At 46.9% G+C, this 21,789-nt stretch overlaps 1 protein-coding gene across 4 annotated transcripts in view; it reads right to left on the bottom strand.

Annotated features, from left to right (window-relative positions):
• Positions 1-21,789, bottom strand: part of ADAM17 (ADAM metallopeptidase domain 17) — a 55,885-nt gene that overhangs the window by 21,632 nt on the left and 12,464 nt on the right. For 3 of the 4 annotated variants that reach the window (XM_002722480.5, XM_070069465.1, XM_070069466.1), the window contains exons 3-6: positions 11,567-11,697; positions 10,017-10,105; positions 3,694-3,862; positions 1,316-1,449 (exon numbers count right to left, since the gene is read on the bottom strand). In XM_002722480.5, coding sequence (XP_002722526.1) covers positions 1,316-1,449; positions 3,694-3,862; positions 10,017-10,105; positions 11,567-11,697 — 523 coding nt within the window. Of the gene's footprint in view, positions 1-1,315; positions 1,470-3,693; positions 3,863-10,016; positions 10,106-11,566; positions 11,698-21,789 lie in introns of those variants that run through there. The other variant, XM_017338411.3, reaches the window with a different exon arrangement.

Genomic DNA, 21,789 nt, shown 5'->3' with positions numbered 1-21,789 from the left:
ATGGAGCTGTCTCTCTTTCTCTCTGCTTCTCAAATAAATATAAATAAATACAATTTTTTAAAGATTTATTTATTTATTTGAAAGTCAGAGTTACAGAGAGGCTGAGACAGAGAGAGAGAGAGAGGTCTTCCATCACTGGTTCACTCCCCAGATGGCTGCAACAGCCGGAGCTGTGCCTATCTGAAGCCAGGAGCTTCCTTCTTCCGGGTCTCCCACATGGGTGCAGGGGCCCAAGGACTTGGGCCATCTTCTACTGCTTTCCCAGACCACAGCAGAGAGCTGGATTGGAAGAAGAGCAGCAGGGACTCAAACTGGCGCCTACATGGGATGCCGGCACTGCAGGGGGAGGCTTTATCCCACAGCACCACAGCACCAGCCCCCTACACACAAATTTAAAACTAGACTTCTCATCAAATTCATTTCCATAGCCTAACAAAGAAGTAAAAGATGAGGAGTCCCCTAAAGCAAAATCCAGAGAAGAGAGATGCTTTGCCAAGAAAGAATTTCACTTCGGGCAAGAGTTGCAATGAACTGCACTGCCCTCATGATAAATTCATTCTCAACACGGAACAGTAGGGAAGGAAGGGTGAGGGAGGCCATGAATAAAAAGGCCAAAATGGGGAAGGCAAAGCAACGAGATGGGCGACGTTCCTGCACGAGGCTCTGGGCATGAACAGCTGCATTCTCTCTTATTCAGTCAGTAACAGTTCAGTCAATGCCAAGTTACCATGACAAATGAGGTCAGACTAACAAAAAATGTCAATGAAAAATTATCCCCTTGACCTTAAAAACTGTAATAGTTATTGCCTAAGAACCCAGTATCAATGCTTCCTTAATATCTCTCTGCCCTTGGCCGGTTATGGCCATGACGGTACACCCCATTTCAGGCAGTTACCGTCCAATGATTAGCTCCCTGACACCGCTGAACAAAACTGACCTTGTTCTCTGAAACACACACACACACACACACACACACACAAAACACACACAGGCTCACATAAAGACACGCTTGTACCCTGGGGCAGACGACCACGTGACATGCCAGGTTCACTGCCGTTTTTAAAGAGCTTCCTTGTATAAAGAGACGACTGTATTGCAAACTTCTCCCAAACCTAATATGCATAAAAACCCTAATGTGCAGAAAATAAAGTCACAGGTAAAATGTCTTCAGACATGTGAAACTATGATTTCCACACAGTAATTTAAGAACCAGAGGCAATATCCCCCAGATACTTGGCAAACGAATCGGCTCATTCGCTGAGGGTTGCTGTGCCCTATTGAGACCGAGGTCATCCACCTGCAGTATCCGACTTACTAGGTAATTGGTGGTGGTGCTCTCCTCCCCTCGGCCCATGTATCTGTAGAAGCGGTGGTCTGCGACCACCAGCAGCTTGCACGTGTTCTTCATGGGGTCAGGCTCCGCTCTCCTCTTCACCCGGCGAGCAAGCTCTAGTATGAATTTGTACGCACTATTAAATCAAAATTCACCAAAACAAGGAAGGTTTTTTCACAGTGACACTACTATATTTCTGAAAGAAACACTATTTGAGCTTAGTATCCTCAAACGTATCTTGAACAAGAAAAAAACCATAGTGGAAAACAGAAAAGTAAAAAAGAAGAAGCTTAAAAATTGCAGAATCCATGAGACCGGCGATGTGGCATAGTGAGTAAAGCCACCACCTGCAGTGCTGACATCCCATATGGGTGCCGGGTTCGAGTCCCAGCTGCTCCACTTCTGATCCAGCTCTCTGCTAAGGCCTGGGAAAGCAATGGAAGATGACCCAAGTCCTTAAGCCCCTGAACCCGCATGGGAGACCCAGAGGAGGCTCCTGGAACCTGGCTTTGGGTCAGCCCAGCTCCAGCCGTTGCAGCCAATTGGGGAGTGAACCAGTGGCTGGAAGACCTCTCTCTGCCTCTCCTTCTCTGTGTCTCCTTCTCTGTGTAACTCTTTCAAATAAATAAATAAATCTTCTTAAAAAATTGTAGAATCCAAAGCCAAGAAAAAGTACTTCCTTAATTTCTAAAATACAGAAACTTTCAAAAGTACTTAACACAATCAATCAATCACCTTCTGCCGGGCTGTGAAGCCATCAGTTATTTTCTGTTAAGTCTATGAATTAACCAAAGTAATGGTACAAATGTCAAGATAACGACATGTTAAAATTTAGTTTGTGGGGGGTCCGGCGCTTTGGCGTAGCAGGTTAACAGCCTGGCCTGAAGCGCCGGCATCCCATATGGGTGCTGGTTCTAGTCCCAGCTGCTCCTCTTCCAATCCAGCTCTCTTCTATGGCCTGGGAAACAGTAGAAGATGGCCCAAGTGCTTGGGTCCCTGCACCCACGTAGGAGACCCGGAAGAAGCTCCTGGCTCCTGGCTTCGGATAGGCACAGTTCCAGTCGTTGTGGCCAATTGGGGAGTGAACCATCGGATGGAAGATCTCTCTCTCTCTCTACCTCTCCTCTCTCTGTGTAACTCTTTCAAATAAATAAACAAACCTTTTTTAAAAAAGAAAACTTTAGTTTGTGGGGCTAGTGCTGTGGTACAACAGGTTAAAGCCCCAGCCTACAGCACCGGCATCCCATATGGGTACCAGTTCGAGTCCTGGCTGTTCCTCTTCCGATCCAGCTCTCTGCTATGGCTTAGGAAAGCAGTAGAAGATGGCCCAAGTCCTGGGGCCCCTGCACCCACATGGGAGATCCGAAAGAAGCTCCTGGCTTTGGATCAGCTCAGCTCTGGCCGTTGCGGTCATTTAGGGAGTGAATCAGCAGAATGGAAGATCTCTCTCTCTCTCTCTGCCTCTCCTCTCTCTGTGTAACTCTTTCACATGAATAAAATAATTCTTTAAAAAAAAATTTGACTTTGTACAATAGGACATCTTTCTCATCAAATAGTCTAACTGTTTAACAGCTTATTTGTCTTTAGTAATAAAATGGTAAGGAAATGCTCTAAGGTATCCAAAAAGGAAGACCATAAGCCTCACATCAGTTGTTTTCTAAATTACCCAATTTTTTTCTAAATGACCTAAATATGTACGTCCCAAGGTGAAGAACCCTGAATTCTACATTTTTCAATAGTACTCTCATTTCTAAGTAAATGTGCACACAATTTTCTCTCAGATTATTCAATTTTCCATAAACACAATATTTTTTGTTAAAGATTTATTTATTTACTTGAAGGACAGAGGTACAGAGAGTTATAGGCAGAGAGAGGTTTTCCAGCCGCTGGTTCGCTCCCCAAATGGTCGCAACAGCCAGAGCTGAGTCGATCCAAAACTAGGAGCTTCTTCCAGGTCTCCCACTCAAGTGCCGGGGTCCAAGGACGTGGGCCATCTTCCATTGCTTTCTAAGCCATTGCAGAGAGCTGGATTGGAAGTGGAGCAGCCTGGACTCAAACTGGTGCCTATATGGAATGCCAGCCGTGTAGGCCGCAGCTTTACCCACTATGCCACAGCGCCGGCCCCCAACACAATCTCCTTTTAAGTCCAACCTTTTTTTCTTTATTGCCCCCACAATATCTAGTGTTGTGAACTCTTACATTATAGATAAGTGTATTAAGATTTTCTCAAACAACAAACTTCTCAAGTCAAGTACTACAGGCTCCTTGATAATTGTGCATTTTTTAAGTCAACAACCTCCCTATACTGCAAACAGTTGCACCACTTGTTTCTTATTTTAAATACACTCCCCACACCTTACCTTCTGGAGGTTCTATGTCTATTAGTCCTTTGGGAATCAACTCTTCATTATCCACTTTTACATATCCACACACTTTTGGAGACTGCAAACGCGAAACATTCTTAATATCTTCAGACTTATAAGCTAGTATTCTTTTGTCTTCAGGATCATTGACAAATCTCCAAAGTGGCTGTAAGGGGAAATAGGATTGAGATATAAAATACAGGACTTCCTAATAATCACATTAAATTCTTACACCTGTCTCTGCGTGTTCTTAGATAACATTCCTTTCCAGGTTAAGTAAACTGACAGGTCATTTTATCCAAAATAAATATTTCAATAGTGAGCATGTCGAATTTCTATGCTGGTAAATACATGAATTATTTGAATTATTTTATCTGTACAGAAAAAAATATTTTGTACAGGGCCTGAAATCTTTTAGAAGATACAGAAGACAAAACTGCATATCTTTTCCATTCAAAAATACCTCTGCAATGCCTACTATTTACTGACAGCCTTGTAGATGAAGGCGATACAACAACAAAGCCAAGACAAGTCTCCTGTTCCCGCGACATTTTCATTCTAATTTCTCAAATCCAGGTATTTGACATCTTTCTGTCACGCTGGGCTTTACCCACAAGAAAGGACATTTTTACAAGAGAAGACTAAAAAGCTGCAACAATGTGCCTGAAACTTATTACTGGTTTAGGAAAAACAATTTTTTAAAAAACTGAGAGGCAGAGAGACACAGACTGCCAGGCAGAACGAGCACCCATCTGCTGATCCATTGCCCAGACGTCTGACAGGGAGGAGGTCCTCCCTCCTGGGCAGCTTGGGCCCACCGACTCGAGCTGCTGCCTCCAGAATGCACCCTGCAGGAAGTCGGATCAGAAGGGAGACGCAGAGGTACCAGGAGGCAGCTCTAACTGCTGCACCAACGTCTACCCTCCTTACAGAATGTTTTACTTCAAAATTTAGAAAACAATTGAGCATCAATGGCGTATTAGATAAATAAAATAGTACAACATTTGGGGCTGGCTGTGGCATAGCAGGTAAAGTCACTGCCTGTGCCAGCATCCCATATGGGCACCAGTTCAAGTCCCAGCTGCTCCACTTCTGATCCAGCTCTTTGTTAAGGCCTGGGAAAGCAGTGGAAGATGGCCCAAGTCCTTGGGCCCCTGCACCCATGTGGGAGACATGGAGGAAGCTCCTGGCTCCTGGTTTTGGGTCAGCACAGCTCTGGCCATTGCAGCCATCTGAGGAGTGAACTGGTGGATGGAAGACCTTTCTCTCTCTCTCTCTCCCCCTCTCTGTAACTCTGCCTTTCAAATAGATAAATCTTAAAAAAAAAGTATGTATAACATTCCAATGACCCAATAAGCAGTCTTTTTTTTTTTTTTAAAGGTTTATTTATTTATTTGAAAGGCAGAGTTACAGAGAGGCAGAGGCAGAGAGAGAGGTCTTCCATCTGCTGGTTCACTCCCCAGATGGCTGACCACAGTTGGAACTACATCAATCCCAAGTCAGGAGCCAAGAGCTTCTTCTGGGTCTCCCACGTGGGTGCAGGGGCCCAAGAACTTGGGCCATCCTCTACTGTTTTCCCAGGCCATAGCAGGGACTTGAACCAGCACCACTGCAGGCAGTGGCTTTGCCTGCTACGCCACAGCGCTGGACCCCCAGCAAGCAGAGTCTTTACTAAAAATCCTAACTTAGAGCTATAATAAACATGAAACAATGTTCACAATTATATTATTACATGAAAAATAAGTGAAGACAAACTACATATAGTATGACTCTAATTTTGCAGGAAATAACAGTTGGTACCAGAGTTCATCGAAAAATTAAAAGCAAGCTTTATTTTGGTGTAACACATTTTGAAAACCATGCAATTTTTTTCACAACATGCCATTTCTCATAAACTTTTTGAAGACCCCTCACATGACCACCTTCACTTACGTGTATACACACAGAAAAAAATGTGGGGGTCGCCATCGTGGCATAGTTGGCAAAGCTGCCACCTGCAGCACCAGCACCCATATGAGCAATAGTTTGAGTCCTGGGTGCTCTACCTCCAATCCAGCTCCCTGCTAAAGGCCTAGGAAGGCAGCAGAAAATGGCCCAAGTGCTTGGGTCCCTGAACTCCCATGGGAGACCTGGAATATACTCCTGGCTTTGGCCTGGCCTAGCCCCGTCTGTTATGGCCATGTGGGGAGTGAACCAACAGATGGAAGATCTGTCTCTCCCTCTCTAACTCTTTCAAATAAGTAAATGAATCTCTTTTTAAAATTTTTGAAAAATAGTCATCAAAATGTTCACAGTAGTAATATGTCCAAGTATTAAGATTTTCTCAGTTTTGTAATGAGCATGTTTTTAAATAAAATTATTTGTTCAAAGTGAACTGATTTAAAATATCAAGCAAATTTAACACGACAGTGGTTAATCTGTCTAGCTCCTTGATCTGCTCCTCAAGCCCTGAATTCTTCTGGCATGCCAGACACCCAAAACTGACACCAGATGGCCAGACAGTGTGAATGTGTCACCAAATTCAGCTGCTGGTAACTCAATCCTAAACTCAGATGTTGACAGTATCTGGAGGTGGAACCTTTGTGAAATTATTGGGCCATGAGAACACTGCTGTCACAGGAGTGGCTTTGCTATAAAAGCTCTTGGCGGCCCACACGGTAGCACAGCAGGTTAAGCCACAGTCTGCAGCACCAGCATCCCACATGAGCACAGGTTCGGGTCCCAGCTGCTCCACTTCCAATCCAGTTCCCTGCTAATACACCTAGAAAAGCACTAGCAGCAGATGGCCCAAGTACTTGGGCCCCTGCCACCCACATGGGAGTCCCCAGTGGAGTTCTAGGCTCCTGGCTTTGGCCAGGCCCAGCTCTGGTCGTTGTGGCCACTTCGGGAGCAAACCAGCAGATGGAAGGTCGATCTATTTTCTTTCTCTCTCCCCCTACCATCCCCATAACTCTTTCAAACAAATAAATAAATCTTAAAAAAAAAAAAAAAAAAAAAAAAAAAGCTCTGGCACTCTTGCTGTCTCATCGTACGACGCCCTCCTCTGTGTTACGGTGCAGCAAGGAAACACTCCAGAGATGCAAGGCAGATGCCAGAAACACACTCCCGGGTTTCCCAGCCTCCAGTTCTGGTTCCATGAGCTAAACAAATTCTGTGCTTCATGTCTCACTGGGCTGGGTACACATTATGGCACAGAGGGTTAAGCCGCTGCCTACAACACCAGCATCCCAAAAGAGTACTGGTTCAAGTCCTGGCTGCTGCACTTCCAATCCAGATCCCTTCTAATACGCTTGGAAAAGCAGCGGAAGATTGTAGTTGGGCCCCTGCCACTGACATGGGAGACCTGGATGAATCTCCTAGCTCTTGGCTTCAGCCTAGCCCAGCCCCAGCTGTTGCAGCAATTTGGGGGAGTGAACCAGTGGATGGAAGATGTGTGTATGTGCATGTGTGTGTATCCCTCTTTCTGTAACTCTTTCAAATAAAATAAGTGAATCCTTAAAAAATTACTGGGTCTCAAGTATACTATTAAAGCAACAGAAAACAGACTAGAAGTATAAATATTAACAGACTACAGCATATTGCAAAGCCTTACGATTTTTTTTAAAGATCTATTTTATTTACTTGAAAGGTAGAATGAAAGAGACCTTCCATCTGATGGTTCACTTCCCAAACTGCCACAACAGCCAGGTGACAGAAGGACACAAGCCTCAGCCATTTTAGTTCGCGGTACCCCAGCCTTCTCTCAAGAGACCGATTTAGTCTACCCCCTGCACGGTTCCCAGGCTTTGAAGCCAGAGGGCCACACCTAAAATACCTGTACGGAAAAGCTCACCTCTGCCTAGTACCCCCACTCCCCGTCACTAGCCCACCTAAGATATAAAAGGCCCAGTCCCTGGGGTGTTTGGTCTGTGTGCACGCTGGCAGTTGGTCGACCTTTGCAAGTTTATTTTCTTTGAATAAATTTGGTCTGGCTGTGAGTTCATATTCTGTCTCCTCTCTGATCTGCACCCTTTTTTCTTATACCAGGTGCCAGGCAAAGCAGAAGCCGGGATCCCAGTCTTCAATTGGATTTCCCACGTGGGTGGCAGGGGCCCAAGTACTTGGACCACCTTCCATTGTCTTCCTGGGCACATCAGCAGGGAGCCGGATTGAAAGTTTGAGCAGCTGGAACTCAAGTATGCACTCCAATATTGGATGTCTACGTCACAGGAGGTAGCTCAACCCAGTGCACCACAACACCACCCCAGTAAGTTTTTTTTTGTTTTTTTTTTTTTTTTAAATGAAGATTTGTGTCTTTATTTGGAGACAGAATTAGAGAGAGAGAAGCAGCAGAGACCAAGATCTTCCATCCACTGGTTCACTCCCCAAACGCTGTGACAGCCAGAGCTGGGCCAGTCCGAAGCCAGGTGCTTCTTCTAGGTCTCCCAGGTGGGTGGCAAGGGCCCAACAACTTGGGTCGTCTTTCACTTTCTCAGGCACGTTCACAGGGAGCAGGACTGGAAGCAGCACCCATTTGGGATGCCAGTGCTGTAGGCATTATCTGCTACACCACAATGTCTACTCTACTATAGATTTCTTTTCCACAGTGATGGACAGACAAAAGACCAATGATCATGTGGTTTGGATGTTATTAAAATGTATATTAAGAGGCTGGTGCTATGGCACAGCGGTTAAGTCACAGCCGGTAGCACCAGCAGCCCATGTGAGTAACAGGTTCGACGCCTAGCTGTTCCACTTCTAATCCAGCTCCTTGCTAATGCACCTAGGAGGGCAGCAGAGGACGGCTCAGGTCCTTGGGCCCCTGTACTCACATGGGAGACCCGGACGAAGTCCTGGCTCCTGGCTTTGGCCTGGCCTGGCCCTGCTTGTTGCAGCCGTTTGGGGAGTGAACTGGCAGATAGAGCATCTCTCTCTCTCTCTCTCTCTCTGTAACTCTGCCTTTCAAAAAAATAGATCTTTGAAAAATAAAATAAAATGTACGTTTATAGCACGAGCCCCCTATGTTACACCTACCAGCACTCACATATTCCTACTTCACCTGACGAGTCTTAACTACAGTCCTCACAGGTGATCTGCTTTTCTGTTATCATCAACACTATTCAGAGCATTCTTATTTTTCAAAAAACACAGAATCAATTTCCAACCACAAATAATTTGGCAAACATTGTGTGTTCCTGACTAGCTTCTGGCAAATGGATAACCATCTGATACAAGTGTGGCGTTTTGGTTGTGATTTTTTCTGCTACTATGTCAATGGAACAGCAGCCAGAGACTGAGTTTCCTCTTTGAGGTTCTCAGACTATCAACTGTGTCCGTAAAAAAAAAAAAAAAAAAAAAAAAAAAAAAAAAAAAGCTTATTTCTACAACAGCCATCACTGAGGCAGGCCGAAGCCAGGAGCTTCATCCGGGTCTCCCACGTGGATGCAGGGTCCCAATTGGGCCATCTTCCACTGCTTTCCCAGGCCATGAACAGGGTGCTGGACTGGAAGAAGAGCCGCCGGACACAGACTGGCACCCACAAAGAATGCTGGCATTGCAGGTGGTGGCCTCACCCACTGTGTCACAATGCCAGCCCCAAACTATGCCTTTTGTCGGTCCAGCATTCCAAAGTGTGTAGCACAGAGACAGGGAAATGAAGCAGCCAGATCTCACCTTCATTTTTGGGAGTATCCACACCTCTGGTAGAATGTTAGAGAATCAAAAACAATGAGTCTGGACGGAAAAAGGTTTCCTCTAGCCACAGCCATCCCACAGGTGATTCAATCATGGTGCTCAGAAACACGGAGCTTGGGGTGGGCACCAGGCCCAGCAGCTGACCTGCCACATCCCATACCAGTGCCTGGGCTCGAAACCCGCTGACCCAGCTCCTGATTCCAGCTTCCTTCTAGTGCATACCCTGGGAGAGAGCAGTGATGGCTCAGGTAATTGGGTGCCTGTCACCCAAATGGAAGACAGAGAATGGATTCCCAGCTCCTGGCTTTGGCCCCAAAGGTCACAGCAGGCAATCTGGGGAGTGAACTAACAGTTAGGAATGCTCTCTCACTCTCAACATTTTTTAAAAATAAAAAGAAAGAATGAAAAGCAGAATCAAAAATTTAAAAAAGCAAAAAAAAAAAAAAAAAAAGGGTATTTCATGTCAGTTCCTCAGAAATAAACTATTCCTTAAAATCACCTGTTTTCCTAGTTTAAAAAAATGTAAATACAAGGAGAAAGGAAACAGGTATAATTAATATTCACCTTTTGCCCTCTTAAAACAACTGAGAAGCTTTTTAAGAATCAGAGACATAAGCTACTAAAAAAAAAATCACATGTAGATTTACCTCTATATTATATTCTGCCCCATCAGTGTTGATTCTTATTGTAACATCGTCATCTCCTATGTGGGCTAGAACCCTGGAATCAGGCTCACCTTTAGAGGAAAAATAATTTTCATTAAAAATATTTACATTAAATAATAAACAATCACTACTATCAACAAATCAACCAAACACACCATCAGAACAGAATTTTCCTTAGTGCTCTGCAACTGAGAAACTGAAGTCCAAAGTGAAACTAGATCATTCTCCCTTCCCAAGGAGGCGTGCCAAGCCCGGTAACTTGAAATCTATTAACTTCCCAAAAAAGAACCATGGATTTTCTTCTGGAATAACTTTACCTCCTCTGAGTAAGAAAGAATGAAGAGAAAGCAGAATGCGTGGTTTTGGAAAGTACTCAACGCAGGCCTGGAACTGTGCAGTGGGGACTGCAATGCCATTTTTTTCTTACTGCAGAAAATGCTCAAAAATTAAACTAACCATTTGCTGTGCCCTCTCAAACACACAACAGGCTCACACAGCCAATCACCTGACTCCTGGATACCTTGTCTAACCCCTCCTAAGGGTGGGAGAGGCTGCTGTGGTAGAACAGCTCAAGCTCCGCTCGGCATGCCCACCAGCACTCCAGACTGCCAGTTCCAGCCCAGCTCCTCTGCTTTCAACCCAGCTGCCTGCTCATACACGCCTGGGAGGCAACACGTGATGGACCAAGTGGCTGGGCCCTGCCACCCATGGGACACCCAGGTGGAGTTCTGGGCTCCTGGCCTCAGGCTGGCCTGGTCCGAGCCCCAGCTGTTGCAAACATTTGGGAAATGAGCCAGCAGACCAAAGATTCTCTACCTTTCAAGTAAATCAAAGTAGAATCAACCTTTTCATTCTTTAAAAAGATTTATTTATTTGAAAGGTAGATTTACAGAGAGGTGGGGGAGGGGGGGTAAAGGGAGAGGGGGAGAAGGAGGGAAGGAGGGAGGGAGAGGGAGGGGGAGAAAGAGAGAGAGAGAGAGGGAGGGAGGGAGGTCTTCCATCCACGGGTTCACTCCCCAAAGGGCTGCAACAGCCAGAGCTGTGTGCTTCCCATGCAGGTGCAGGGGCTGAAGCACTTGGGCCATCTTCTACTGCTTTCCCAGGCCAGAGCAGAGAGCTGGATTGGAACTGGAGCAGCCAGGACGTGAACCGGTGTCCACATACGATGCTGGCACTGCAGGCGGCAGCTTTACCCACTACACCACAGCACCAGCCCCGTCAACTTTTTATTTTTTTTTAACTCTCATAAGGAAATCTACAACCCCTGCCTAAACACAAGAGGTTAAATTCTTATCACTTGAGAGGAAATTGTAATCATTAACCGACTAGCCAGTGTGACATGCTAGACAAGGTCCATTTCCTCCCGTTAGAATGTTTCTCCTCCTAATATGCATAGCTCAAATAAAATGAGCAAAGAACAGTATCTCTACGGAGCTCTTCCCCCACCACCACCAAAAAGGAATATGCAACCAAGCTGGACTCGTAGCTCTAACCCCCAGACATAAGGGCAAATGAACCAGCTCCATACTGACCAACCACATGTCCACTGAAGAAGTCCTGCCACTTCACAGCGTACTCGCTTTCATCTTTACCATCCACCACCACGACCTTGAAATTCTGTGCAAAGCGTTCAGTACTTGATGTCAGGTATAATTTAAAATGCCTAAAGAAAAAAGTATTCATTCAGATTTTATACTCTAAGCAATGAAAATCTAACTTTTAAATTTTCTTAAAAATGTAGGAGTTGATACTAATAAACTGCAGTGCAAGTTGTACTTAACGTTTCACTAAGTCCCTGGAGCAATGCATCTCCTACAGACAAGTGGGCTAATCGGCGCAGCTGTACAACCCTGGCAGGCCAAACGACACTGCGCCGGGAAGAGATTCAGAGCCTAGGCACTCAGCTTTCTTGGAAACTCTGAAGGATAAGGAAACACATCTGCAGTCCCACTTACCTCAGACACTTATTACTGAGGACTAGTATTATTTATATTACTAACTGACACCTGTCAGTGGAGGCACCTAGGTGTATTACCTCCACTGGACATGAATCAAAGTTGAGGTGTGGAAGTTAATCAGCACCCTCAAGGTTACACAGCCAGTCAACAACGTTACTGAGTTACTCCAAAACCCTGTGCAGGGGCCAGTGCTGCGTCTCAGCGGGTTCACGCCCTGGCCTGAGGCGCCAGCATCCCATCCCAAGGGGCGCCGTTTCCAGTCCCGGCTGCTCCACTTCGATCCAGCTCTGCTGTGGCCTGGGAGAGCAGTAGAAGATGGCCCAAGTGCTTGGGCCCCTGCACCTGAGCAAGAGACCCAGCAGCATCTCCTGGCTCCTGGCTTTGGACTGGCGAAGCTCCGGCCATTGTGGCCATCTGGGGAGTGAACCAGTGGATGGAAAACCTGTCTGTCTCTCTGCCTCTCTGTAACTGCGTCTTTCAAGTAAATAAATAAATCTTTATTGGGAAAAAAAAAAAAAAAAAGCCTGTGCTATGCTGCCTCTAGCCATCAAACTGTGTATTATCCTCTGGGAAAATTCTCACTGCTGTGCAAAGTAAATATATTGATAAACATATAAAAAGCACTCATGCTTTTTGCTTCTTTCTCACAGAACTCATATTCTTTAAAAATCCACAATTACCATGAGGAAAATGCAAGGTTTCTGTGTACCTTGCATATATACTCCAGTTCTTTAGTTGGTTTAAACATTTTTAAGTTCAGAGTTTTTCTGGCTCAATACTTTTGTTTCCTATGTCTTTCAGTCCTGACATTTTTAAGAACCGGGAGTGCTATTCTGGCGGGGGTTTACCTTTCTCTGATGACTGGTAATCCTGAGCATCTATCACACACTTCCGCCCATTGCAGGGTGGGGAGGAATGTCCACTGACGTCATCTGCCCTTTTCTTAATGGGTTAATTTTGCTATTGAATTAAAGGTGTTCATTATATATATTGGATATGAGTCCTTGTCAAATGCAAGGTTTGCAAACATTTTCTCCCACTCTTTATGTTGCCTTTTCACTCTCTTAATTGGTTCTTTTACTCTGCAAGAGTAGGATTAGGGCCTGTGCTGTGGCGCAGCAAGTTAAAGCCCCAGCCTGCAGCGCTTGCATCCCATATGGGCACTGGTTCGAGTCCTGGCTGCTCCACTTCCGAAGACGCTCCTGGCTCCTGGCTTTGGCTTGGCCCAGCTCCAGTCATTGTGGCCATCTGGCAGGTGAACCAGCAGATAGAAGACCTCTCTTTGTCCCTTCCTCTCTAACTCTGCCTTTCAAACAAACAAAATAAACCTTTCAGGGCAGGCACTGCGGCACAGTGGGTTAATGCCCTGGCCTGAAGCGCCGGCATCCCATAGGGGCACCGGTCCGAGACTCGGCTGCTCCACTTCTGATCCAGCTGCTATGGCCTGGGAATGCAGCACAAGATGGCCCAAGCCCTTGGGCCCCTGCACCCGCATGGGAGACCCAGAAGAAGCTCCTGGCTCCTGGCTTGGGATCAGCACAGCTCCGGTCGTTGCGGCCAGTTCGGGAGTGAACCAGCAGATGGAACACCTCTCTCTCTCTCTCTCTCTCTCACTCTGCCTCTCCTCTTTCTGTGTAACTCTTTCAAATAAATAAACAAATCTTAAAAAAGAGTAGGATTAATTTTATTTTTGATTTGTTGCTTGAAATTTTGGAGTCATATCCAAGAAATCATTGCCAAGACCAAGGTCATGCAGTTTCCTTCTCATGGTTAACTCTGGGAGTTTTCAGTTTTGATTCTTACATTTAAGGTGTTAACTCATCTTGAGCTTTTATCTATTTGTATGGTATATTACCGGGTCCCCATTTCACTTTTTTGTGTGATGCTACCCCGTGTTTCGGCACCATTTGTCAGATTATTCTCTTTTGGTGTGTTCTTGATAACCCTGTGGAAGACTGTTTACCACGTTCACTTGGTTTGGCTCTGGGCTACTGTCTGTCTGGGCTTTCACAGTACTGCACTGTAACGCCTGTGGCTTTGTAATGTATGTGTTCTCAAGTCAGGAACCATGATGCCTTCAGTTCTTTCTCAACAATGTCTTGGCTCTTTTGGGTCTTTTGTAATTCCATTATTTTCAGGACTGTTTTGTCTATTTAAGGAAAAAATGCCAATAAGATTGTAATAGGGCCGGCGCCACGGCTCACTAGGCTAATCCTCCGCCTTGCGGCACCGGCACACTGGGTTCTAGTCCTGGTCGGGGCGCCAGATTCTGTCCCGGTTGCCCCTCTTCCAGGCCAGCTCTCTGCTGTGGTCCGGGAGTGCAGTGGAGGATGGCCCAAGTGCTTGGGCCCTGCACCCCATGGGAGACCAGGAGAAGTACCTGGCTCCTGCCATCGGATCAGCGCGGTGCGCCGGCCGCAGCACGCTGGCTGTGGCGGCAATTGGAGGGTGAACCAATGGCAAAGGAAGACCTTTCTCTCTGTCTTTCTCTCTCTCACTGTCCACTCTGCCTGTCCAAAAAAAAAAAAAAGATTGTAATAGGCATTTTACCACATCTTTCATTTGAATAGTATGGACTTTTTAAGAAAATGTATTTATTTGGGTCGGCACCGCGGTTCACTAGGCTAATTCTCTGCCTGTGGTGCCAGTACCCTGGGTTCTAGTCCCAGTTGGGGTGCCGGATTCTGTCCCGGTTGCTCCTCTTCCAGGCCAGCTCTCTGCTGTGGCCCGGGAGTGCGGTGGAGGATGGCCCAGGTGCTTGGGCCCCGCACCCGCATGAGAGACCAGGAGAAGCACCTGGTTCCTGGCTTCGGACTGGCGCACTCGCCGGCCGTAGCAGCCATTTGGGGGGTGAACCAACGGCAAAAGAAGACCTTTCTCTCTGTCTCTCTCTCTAATGCTGTCAAAAATAAAAATAAAGAGAAAACTCTACAAGTAAAAATGAATGTATATTATTTAAAAAAAAAAAGAAAATGTATTTATTTGAAAGGCAGAGGGACAAAGAGAGAGGAAGAGACACAGAAAGAGATGTTCCATCCTCTGGTTCACTTTCCAAATGTCCATACAGCTGGGACTGGGCCAGGCTGAAGCCAGGAGCCCAGGACTCCATCCAGGTCTCCCATGCAGGTGGCAAGGGTCCAAGCACTTGGGTAATCCTCCACTGCTCTCCCAGGCAGGGAACTGAACCAGTGCTCCAACAGGGATACCAGTGTCACAGGTAGCGGCTTAATATGATACAACCCATCGCTGGGCCAACATAGACATCTTAATAGTAAGTCTTGGGGCCGGTGCCACGGCTCACTAGGCTACTCCTCCCCCTGAGGCGCTGGCACCCCGGGTTCTAGTCCCGGTCGGGGAGCCACTTCTGTCCTGGATGCTCTTCTTCCATTCCAGCTCTCTGTTGTGGTCCAGGAAGGCAGTGGAGGATGGCCCAAGTGCTTGGGCCCTGCACCCACATGGGAGACCAGGAGGAAGTACCTGGTTCCTGTCTTCGGATCGGCGCAGTGCGCCGGTCGTAGCGGCCATTTGGGGGGTGAACCAACGGAAAGAAGACCTTTCTCTCTCTCTCTCTCACTAACTCTGGCTGTCAAAAAAAAAAAAAAAAAAAAAAAAAAGAAAAAGAAAAAAATAGTAAGTCTTGGGGCCAGTATAGTGGCACAGCAGGTTAAGCAGCCACTCGCAACGTCAACATCCCATATAGGCAACATTTCCAGTCCTGGCTGCTCTGCTTCTGATCCAGTGTCCTGCTAATGCTCCTGGGAAAGCAGAAGGCGGCCCAAGTGCTTGGGCCCCTGCACCCACGAGGGAGACCTGGATGGAGTTCCACGACCTTGCTTTGGCCTGGCCCAGCCCTGGCTGCCACAACCAACTGGGGAGTGAACCAGTGGACAAAAGATACCTCTTTTTCCCTGTCTTCCTTCCAAATAAATAAATCGTTATAAAAATTAATAATAGTAGCCTGCACCGCAGCTCACTAGGCTAATCCTCCACCTTGCGGCGCCGGCACACCGGGTTCTAGTCCCGGTCGGGGCGCCGGATTCTGTCCTGGTTGCCCCTCTTCCAGGCCAGCTCTCTGCTGTGGCCAGGCAGTGCAGTGGAGGATGGCCCAAGTCCTTGGGCCCTGCACCCCATGGGAAACCAGGAGAAGCACCTGGCTCCTGCCATCAGATCAGTGCAGTGCGCCGGCCGCAGCGCGTCGGCCGTGGCGGCCATTGGAGGGTGAACCAACGGCAAAGGAAGACCTTTCTCTCTGTCTCTCTCTCTCACTGTCCACTCTGCCTGTCAAAAAAATAAATAAATAAATAAATAAATAATAATAGTAAACCTCTCCATGGGGAAAAAAATAACTGGTGTGGTGAGCAAAACTTCTTCAGTTATTATTTACGAGGCCTCCTCGATGTGCCCATGAATGCCACAAAGAAAGAAAGGTATGCTGTTCATCAGCCTCGGGAACACACTCTCTTGGCTGTGGTGCTGACAATATGAAACGTTACTTCCCCTTGGGTTTGCGCAAGTCCTTAAACTGCCAGGAAGAAATGGAGACTGGGCTGTCTCCATGGCAACAAATATTTTTAACTTCTTGAACATGCAAGATAATTTTAGTTTGCTTGTGGTTTTTTCATGGTCAGAAGGCAGACACAATGCAACATTATTTCATGAAACCTTGGGACATTTGCTCCTGCCGTCACGAACACTTCTCTTCTGACACCCGCCCAGCTGTCATTTCTTCACCTTCAGTTTTGCTAAGAGCTTTGAATAGAAAAGCAAACCTACTATAATGCCTTATTATTCATTCTTACAGCTTTCCATGAGTGGAACAGTACTTTTACTTAGTGTTCTTTCCAAAGAAATAAAAAAATCACAGGAATTGCATTCTTTATGTTCTATATGAAGAGTCTACTCTCTAGTTAAAGACTAAGTGACAGTCAAATTCACAGTTTCCAATCTTAGATTTTGTGCTATGTCAGTCAAAGTTTCTTTTACTTTTTATTCTCAATTTTATGTGCTATCGGGGCCAGTACTGTGGCATAGCAGGTTGATCCTCCGCCTGCAGTGCCGGCATCCGATATGGGCACTAATTCAAGTCCCAGCTGCTCCACTTCCGATCCAGCTCTCTGCTGTGGCCTGGGAAAGCAGTAGAAGACGGCCCAAGCCCTTGGGCCCCTGCACCTGTGTGGGAGACCTAGAAGAAGTTCCTGGCTCCTGCCTTTGGATCAGTCCAGCTCCAGCCATTGTGGCCATTTAGAGAGTGAACCAGCAAATGGAAGACTTCTCTCTCTCTCTCCACCTCTGCATTTCTGTAACTCTGCCTTTCAAATAAATAAATAAATTTTTTAAAAAATTATGCCCTGTCATTTTCATATAGAGTCCCTTCATTTTTCTGACTTTCACTTCAAGAATTTACAGTAATTACAGACTCATGCTAACCAGTGTGGATTAACATTATTTCCTATTTTTTTAAAGATTTATTTATTTATTTTAAAGTCAGAGTTACACAGAGAGAGGAGAGGCAGGAGAGAGAGAGAGAGACAGACAGACAGACAGACAGACAGGTTGGCCTTCCATCCGCTGGTTCACTCCCCAATTGGCCACAAACCGAAGCCAGGAGCCAGGAGCTTCCTCCAGGTCTCCCACGTGGGTGCATTTTCCATGATCCATTTAGTCTGGTCACTTCCATTCTTTTAACAATTCTAGCCCTCCTCAAACAATCTGAGAGGGAGAACTCTCTCCATGTCTCTCTCCATGTCACTCTGCTTTTCAAATTAAATAAATCTTTTAAAAAATAATCTGAGATGTCTTATTTTTGGGGAGAAACATTTTTCTCCCCAAAAATGCTGATAAAATTATATTTTGAAAAAGTACCGATGCAGTACTTGCAGCCTCTTCACTACTTCAGAGTAAGAATATTTCTTGACTTACAACAAAGAGGAAATGTAACTTTTAAGGCAACTTTGAAACAGCTTCTTATTCTCACAAAATCACTCTCGGGGCAGATGTGTAAAACTGCTGGTTAAGCTGCCACTTGCAACACTCCCAACCATTTCAGAGCAACAAACAGTTCAAGTCCCAGCTGCTCTCCTTCCAATCCAGCTCCATGGTAATGCATCTGGGAAAGCAGCAGAAGTTGGCCAAAGTACCTGGGCCCTTGCCATCAGCCCAGATTATGAATACCCAGACACAGTCAAGGCTCCTGGTTTCAGCCTGGGCCAGCCCTGGCCATTGGAGCCATTTGGAGAGTGAACCAGCGGATGGACGCTCTATCGTTCTGCCTTTAAAGATTTATCTGTTTGAAAGGCAGACTCACAGAGAGGAACAGGCAGAGAGAGAGCTTCCATCTGTTGATTCATTCCCTAAATAGCTACATCAGCAGAGCTGGGCTGATCTGAAGCCAGGAGCTTCTTCCAGGTCTCCCACATGGGTGCTGGGACCCAAGCCCTTGAGCCATCTTCTATTATTTTCCCAGGCCATAGTAGAGAGTGGGATCGGAAGTGGAGCAGCCAGGTTTCTAACCCACACCCATAATGGGATGCTGGCACTGCAGGCTATACCACAGCGCCAGCAACCCCCCCCCCCCCAAAGTCATTCTTAACTCATAATACGATCTCTCAGGTTTTTTTTTTTTTTTGGACAGGCAGATTTAGACAGTGAGAGAGAAACAGAGAGAAAGGTCTTCCTTCCGTTGGTTCACCCCCCAAATGGCCACTGCAGCCGGCATGCAGCGCTGATCCAAAGCTAGGAGCCAGGTGCTTCTCCTGGTCTCCTATGCGGGTGCAGGGCCCAAGCACTTGGGCCATTCTCCACTGCACTCCCTGGCCACAGCAGAGAGCTGGCCTGGAAGAGGGGCAACCAGGACAGAATCCAGGGCCCCGACCGGGACTAGAACCCGGGGTGCCGGCGCCGCAGGGGGAGGAATAGCAAGTGAGCTGCGGCGCCGGCCCTTATATGTTTTCAACCCCTAATATTAATGATTTTCCCCCAATCCCGGCCCCATTATCTAAAAACAGACTTCACATCCACCATCACCACCAACTAATGAGTGAATTCACACGCAAGTCCAGCCCTAACATAAACTGATCATTTCAGCTACCTTAGTCTTTCTGTCTCACCCTCTTTCTCTGTTGTTCTGCCTTTCAAATAAATAAATAAAGCTTTTAAAGAGGAAAAAAAAAAGCTTTACACAGTATGATACAGGATACAGGACTTAGAGTCTGATAAATGCACCTCAAACCCTACCTTGGTCTTTCAAAAATTTATTATTTATTTATTTGAAAATCAGAGTTACAGAGAGAGAAGGAGAAACAGGGCTCTTCCATCTGCTGGTTCACTCCCCAAATGGCCACAACAGCTGGGACTGGGCCAAGCAAGCCAGGAGCCTGGAACTCCATCCAGGTCTCCTAAGTGGGTAGCAGGTGCCCAAGAACTTAGGCCATCTTCTGCTGCTTTCCCAGGCGCATTATCAGGGAGCTAAATCAGAAGCTGAGCATCCAGGACCGGAACCAGTGCTTCTATGTCCTATCAGTGTTGCAGGTGGCGACTTAACCTGCTGCGCCACAACGCAGGCCCCTCCTATCTTTGTCTTCATCTCTAAACACAGGTATTCACCTACAAGTGGAAATAAAACCACCTATCTGCTCAATGGTTTTGAGGGTTAAATGAAATAAGTTACATGGTACAAAATTCTCATAGGCTGTTACACACATTTCACATTAAACATTTAAGATGGGGCTGGCATTGGGGTGCGGGTTAAGCTGCCATCCACAACACCAGCACCCGTATCAGAGCGCCAACTCAAGTGTGGGTGCTCTGCTCCCATCAGGCTCCCTGCTTTAGCTTCCCCCGGCCCAGGTCGTTTTTGTTTTTTGCCTTTTTTTTTTTTTTTAATTTTATTTATTTATTTGAGAGGTAGAGTCACAAACAGAGAGAGGGAGAAACAGAGAGAAAGGTCTTCCATCAGCTAGTTCACTCTCCAAATGTCCACAAGGGCCAGAGCTGCGCTGATCCGAAGCCAGGAGCCAGGAGTTTTTTCCAGATCTCCCAAGTGGTTCAGGGGTTCAGGCACTTGGGCCATCTTCCACTGCCTTCCCAGGCCACAGCACAGAGCTGGATTGGAAGTGGAGCAGCAGGGACTTGAACCAGTGCCCATACAGGATTCTGGAGCCACAGGTGGAGGCTTAGCCCACTATGCCACAGTGCCAGGCCCTAGTTTTGTTTTGTTTTTAATATGGTGACATTCTTTTTTTTTTCCTTTTCTTTTTAATATCTATTTATTTGAAAGGCAGAGTTATAGAGGCAGAGAAAGAGAGAAAGAGGTCTTCCATCCTCAGGTTCACTCCCCAAATGGCCGCAATGCCAGAGCTGGGCTGATCCAAAGCCAGGAGCCAGGAGCCAGGAGCTTCCTCTGGGCCTCCCATGCAGGTGCATGGGCCCAAGGATTTGGGCCATCTTCCAGTGCTTTCCCAGGTGTGTTAACAGAGAGCTGGGTTGGAAGTGGACCAGCCAGGACTCAAACCAGCGCTCATGTGGGATTCCCGCACTGCAGGTGGCGGCTTTACCCACTATGCCACAGTACCGACCTCAGGTTTTTTTGTTTTTTTTTTTTTTTTTTTTTGACAGGCAGAGTGGACAGTGAGAGAGAGAGACAGAGAGAAAGGTCTTCCTTTGCCGTTGGTTCACCCTCCAATGGCCACCACGGCCGGCGCGCTGCGGCCGGCGCACCGCGCTGATCCGATGGCAGGAGCCAGGAGCCAGGTGCTTTTCCTGGTCTCCCATGGGGTGCAGGGCCCAAGCACCTGGGCCATCCTCCACTGCACTCCCTGGCCACAGCAGAGAGCTGGCCTGGAAGAGGGGCAACCGGGACAGAATCCGGCGCCCCGACCGGGACTAGAACCCGGTGTGCCGGCGCCGCTAGGCGGAGGATTAGCCTAGTGAGCCGTGGCGCCGGCCGACCTCAGTTTTTGTTTTTAATATTGGATAGTTTCCTAAAAAGACTTTAGAAAATTACTGAATAGATTTAAATCCGTAATACTACATAAACAGGCCGGCGCTGCAGCTCAATAGGCTAATCCTCCGCCTGTGGCGCCGGCACATCGGGTTCTAGTCCTGGTCAGGGCCCTGGATTCTGTCCCGGTTGCCCCTCTTCCAGGCCAGCTCTCTGCTGTGGCCCGGGAGGGCAGTGGAGGATGGCCCAAGTGCTTGGGTCCTGCACCCCATGGGAGACCAGGAGAAGCACCTGGCTCCTGCTTTCAGATCAGCGTGGTGCGCCGGCCGCAGCAGCCACTGGGGGGTGAACCAACGGAAAAAGAAAGACCTTTCTGTCTGTCTCTCTCACTGTCCACTCTGCCTGTCAAAAAAAAAAAAAAAAAAAAAAAACTACATAAACAATACTGAAATTACTGCCATGGGACCGGTGATCCAACATCCTATATCAGAGTGCGAGTTCAAGTCTTGGTTCCTCTGCTTCTGATCCAGCTTCTTGCTACTACCCCAGGCATAAATGGCCCAAGTAATTCGGCCCCTGCCAGCCATGTGAGAGACAGATGGAGTTTCTGGCTACTGGCTTCATCCTGGCCCAGCCTGGCTGCTGCAGCCATTTGGGGAGTAAACCAGCAAATGGAAGATCTCTCTCTCTCCCCAGCTCTGTCATTCTGCCTTTCAAATAAATGACTCATAAATAACATTACTGCCCAATCAGGGCATGCTATCAAGTAAGAGAAACTCAAAGAACACTAAAGTTTGGACACAGCTCATAACCATGCTGTGGGATCCTGAACAAAGTCTCTATCTCTAAACCTCAGTAT

Source organism: Oryctolagus cuniculus, chromosome 2 (assembly GCF_964237555.1).
Source record: "Oryctolagus cuniculus chromosome 2, mOryCun1.1, whole genome shotgun sequence".
Taxonomy (NCBI): Eukaryota; Metazoa; Chordata; class Mammalia; order Lagomorpha; family Leporidae; genus Oryctolagus; species Oryctolagus cuniculus.
This window is presented reverse-complemented; position numbering and strand designations above follow the sequence as displayed.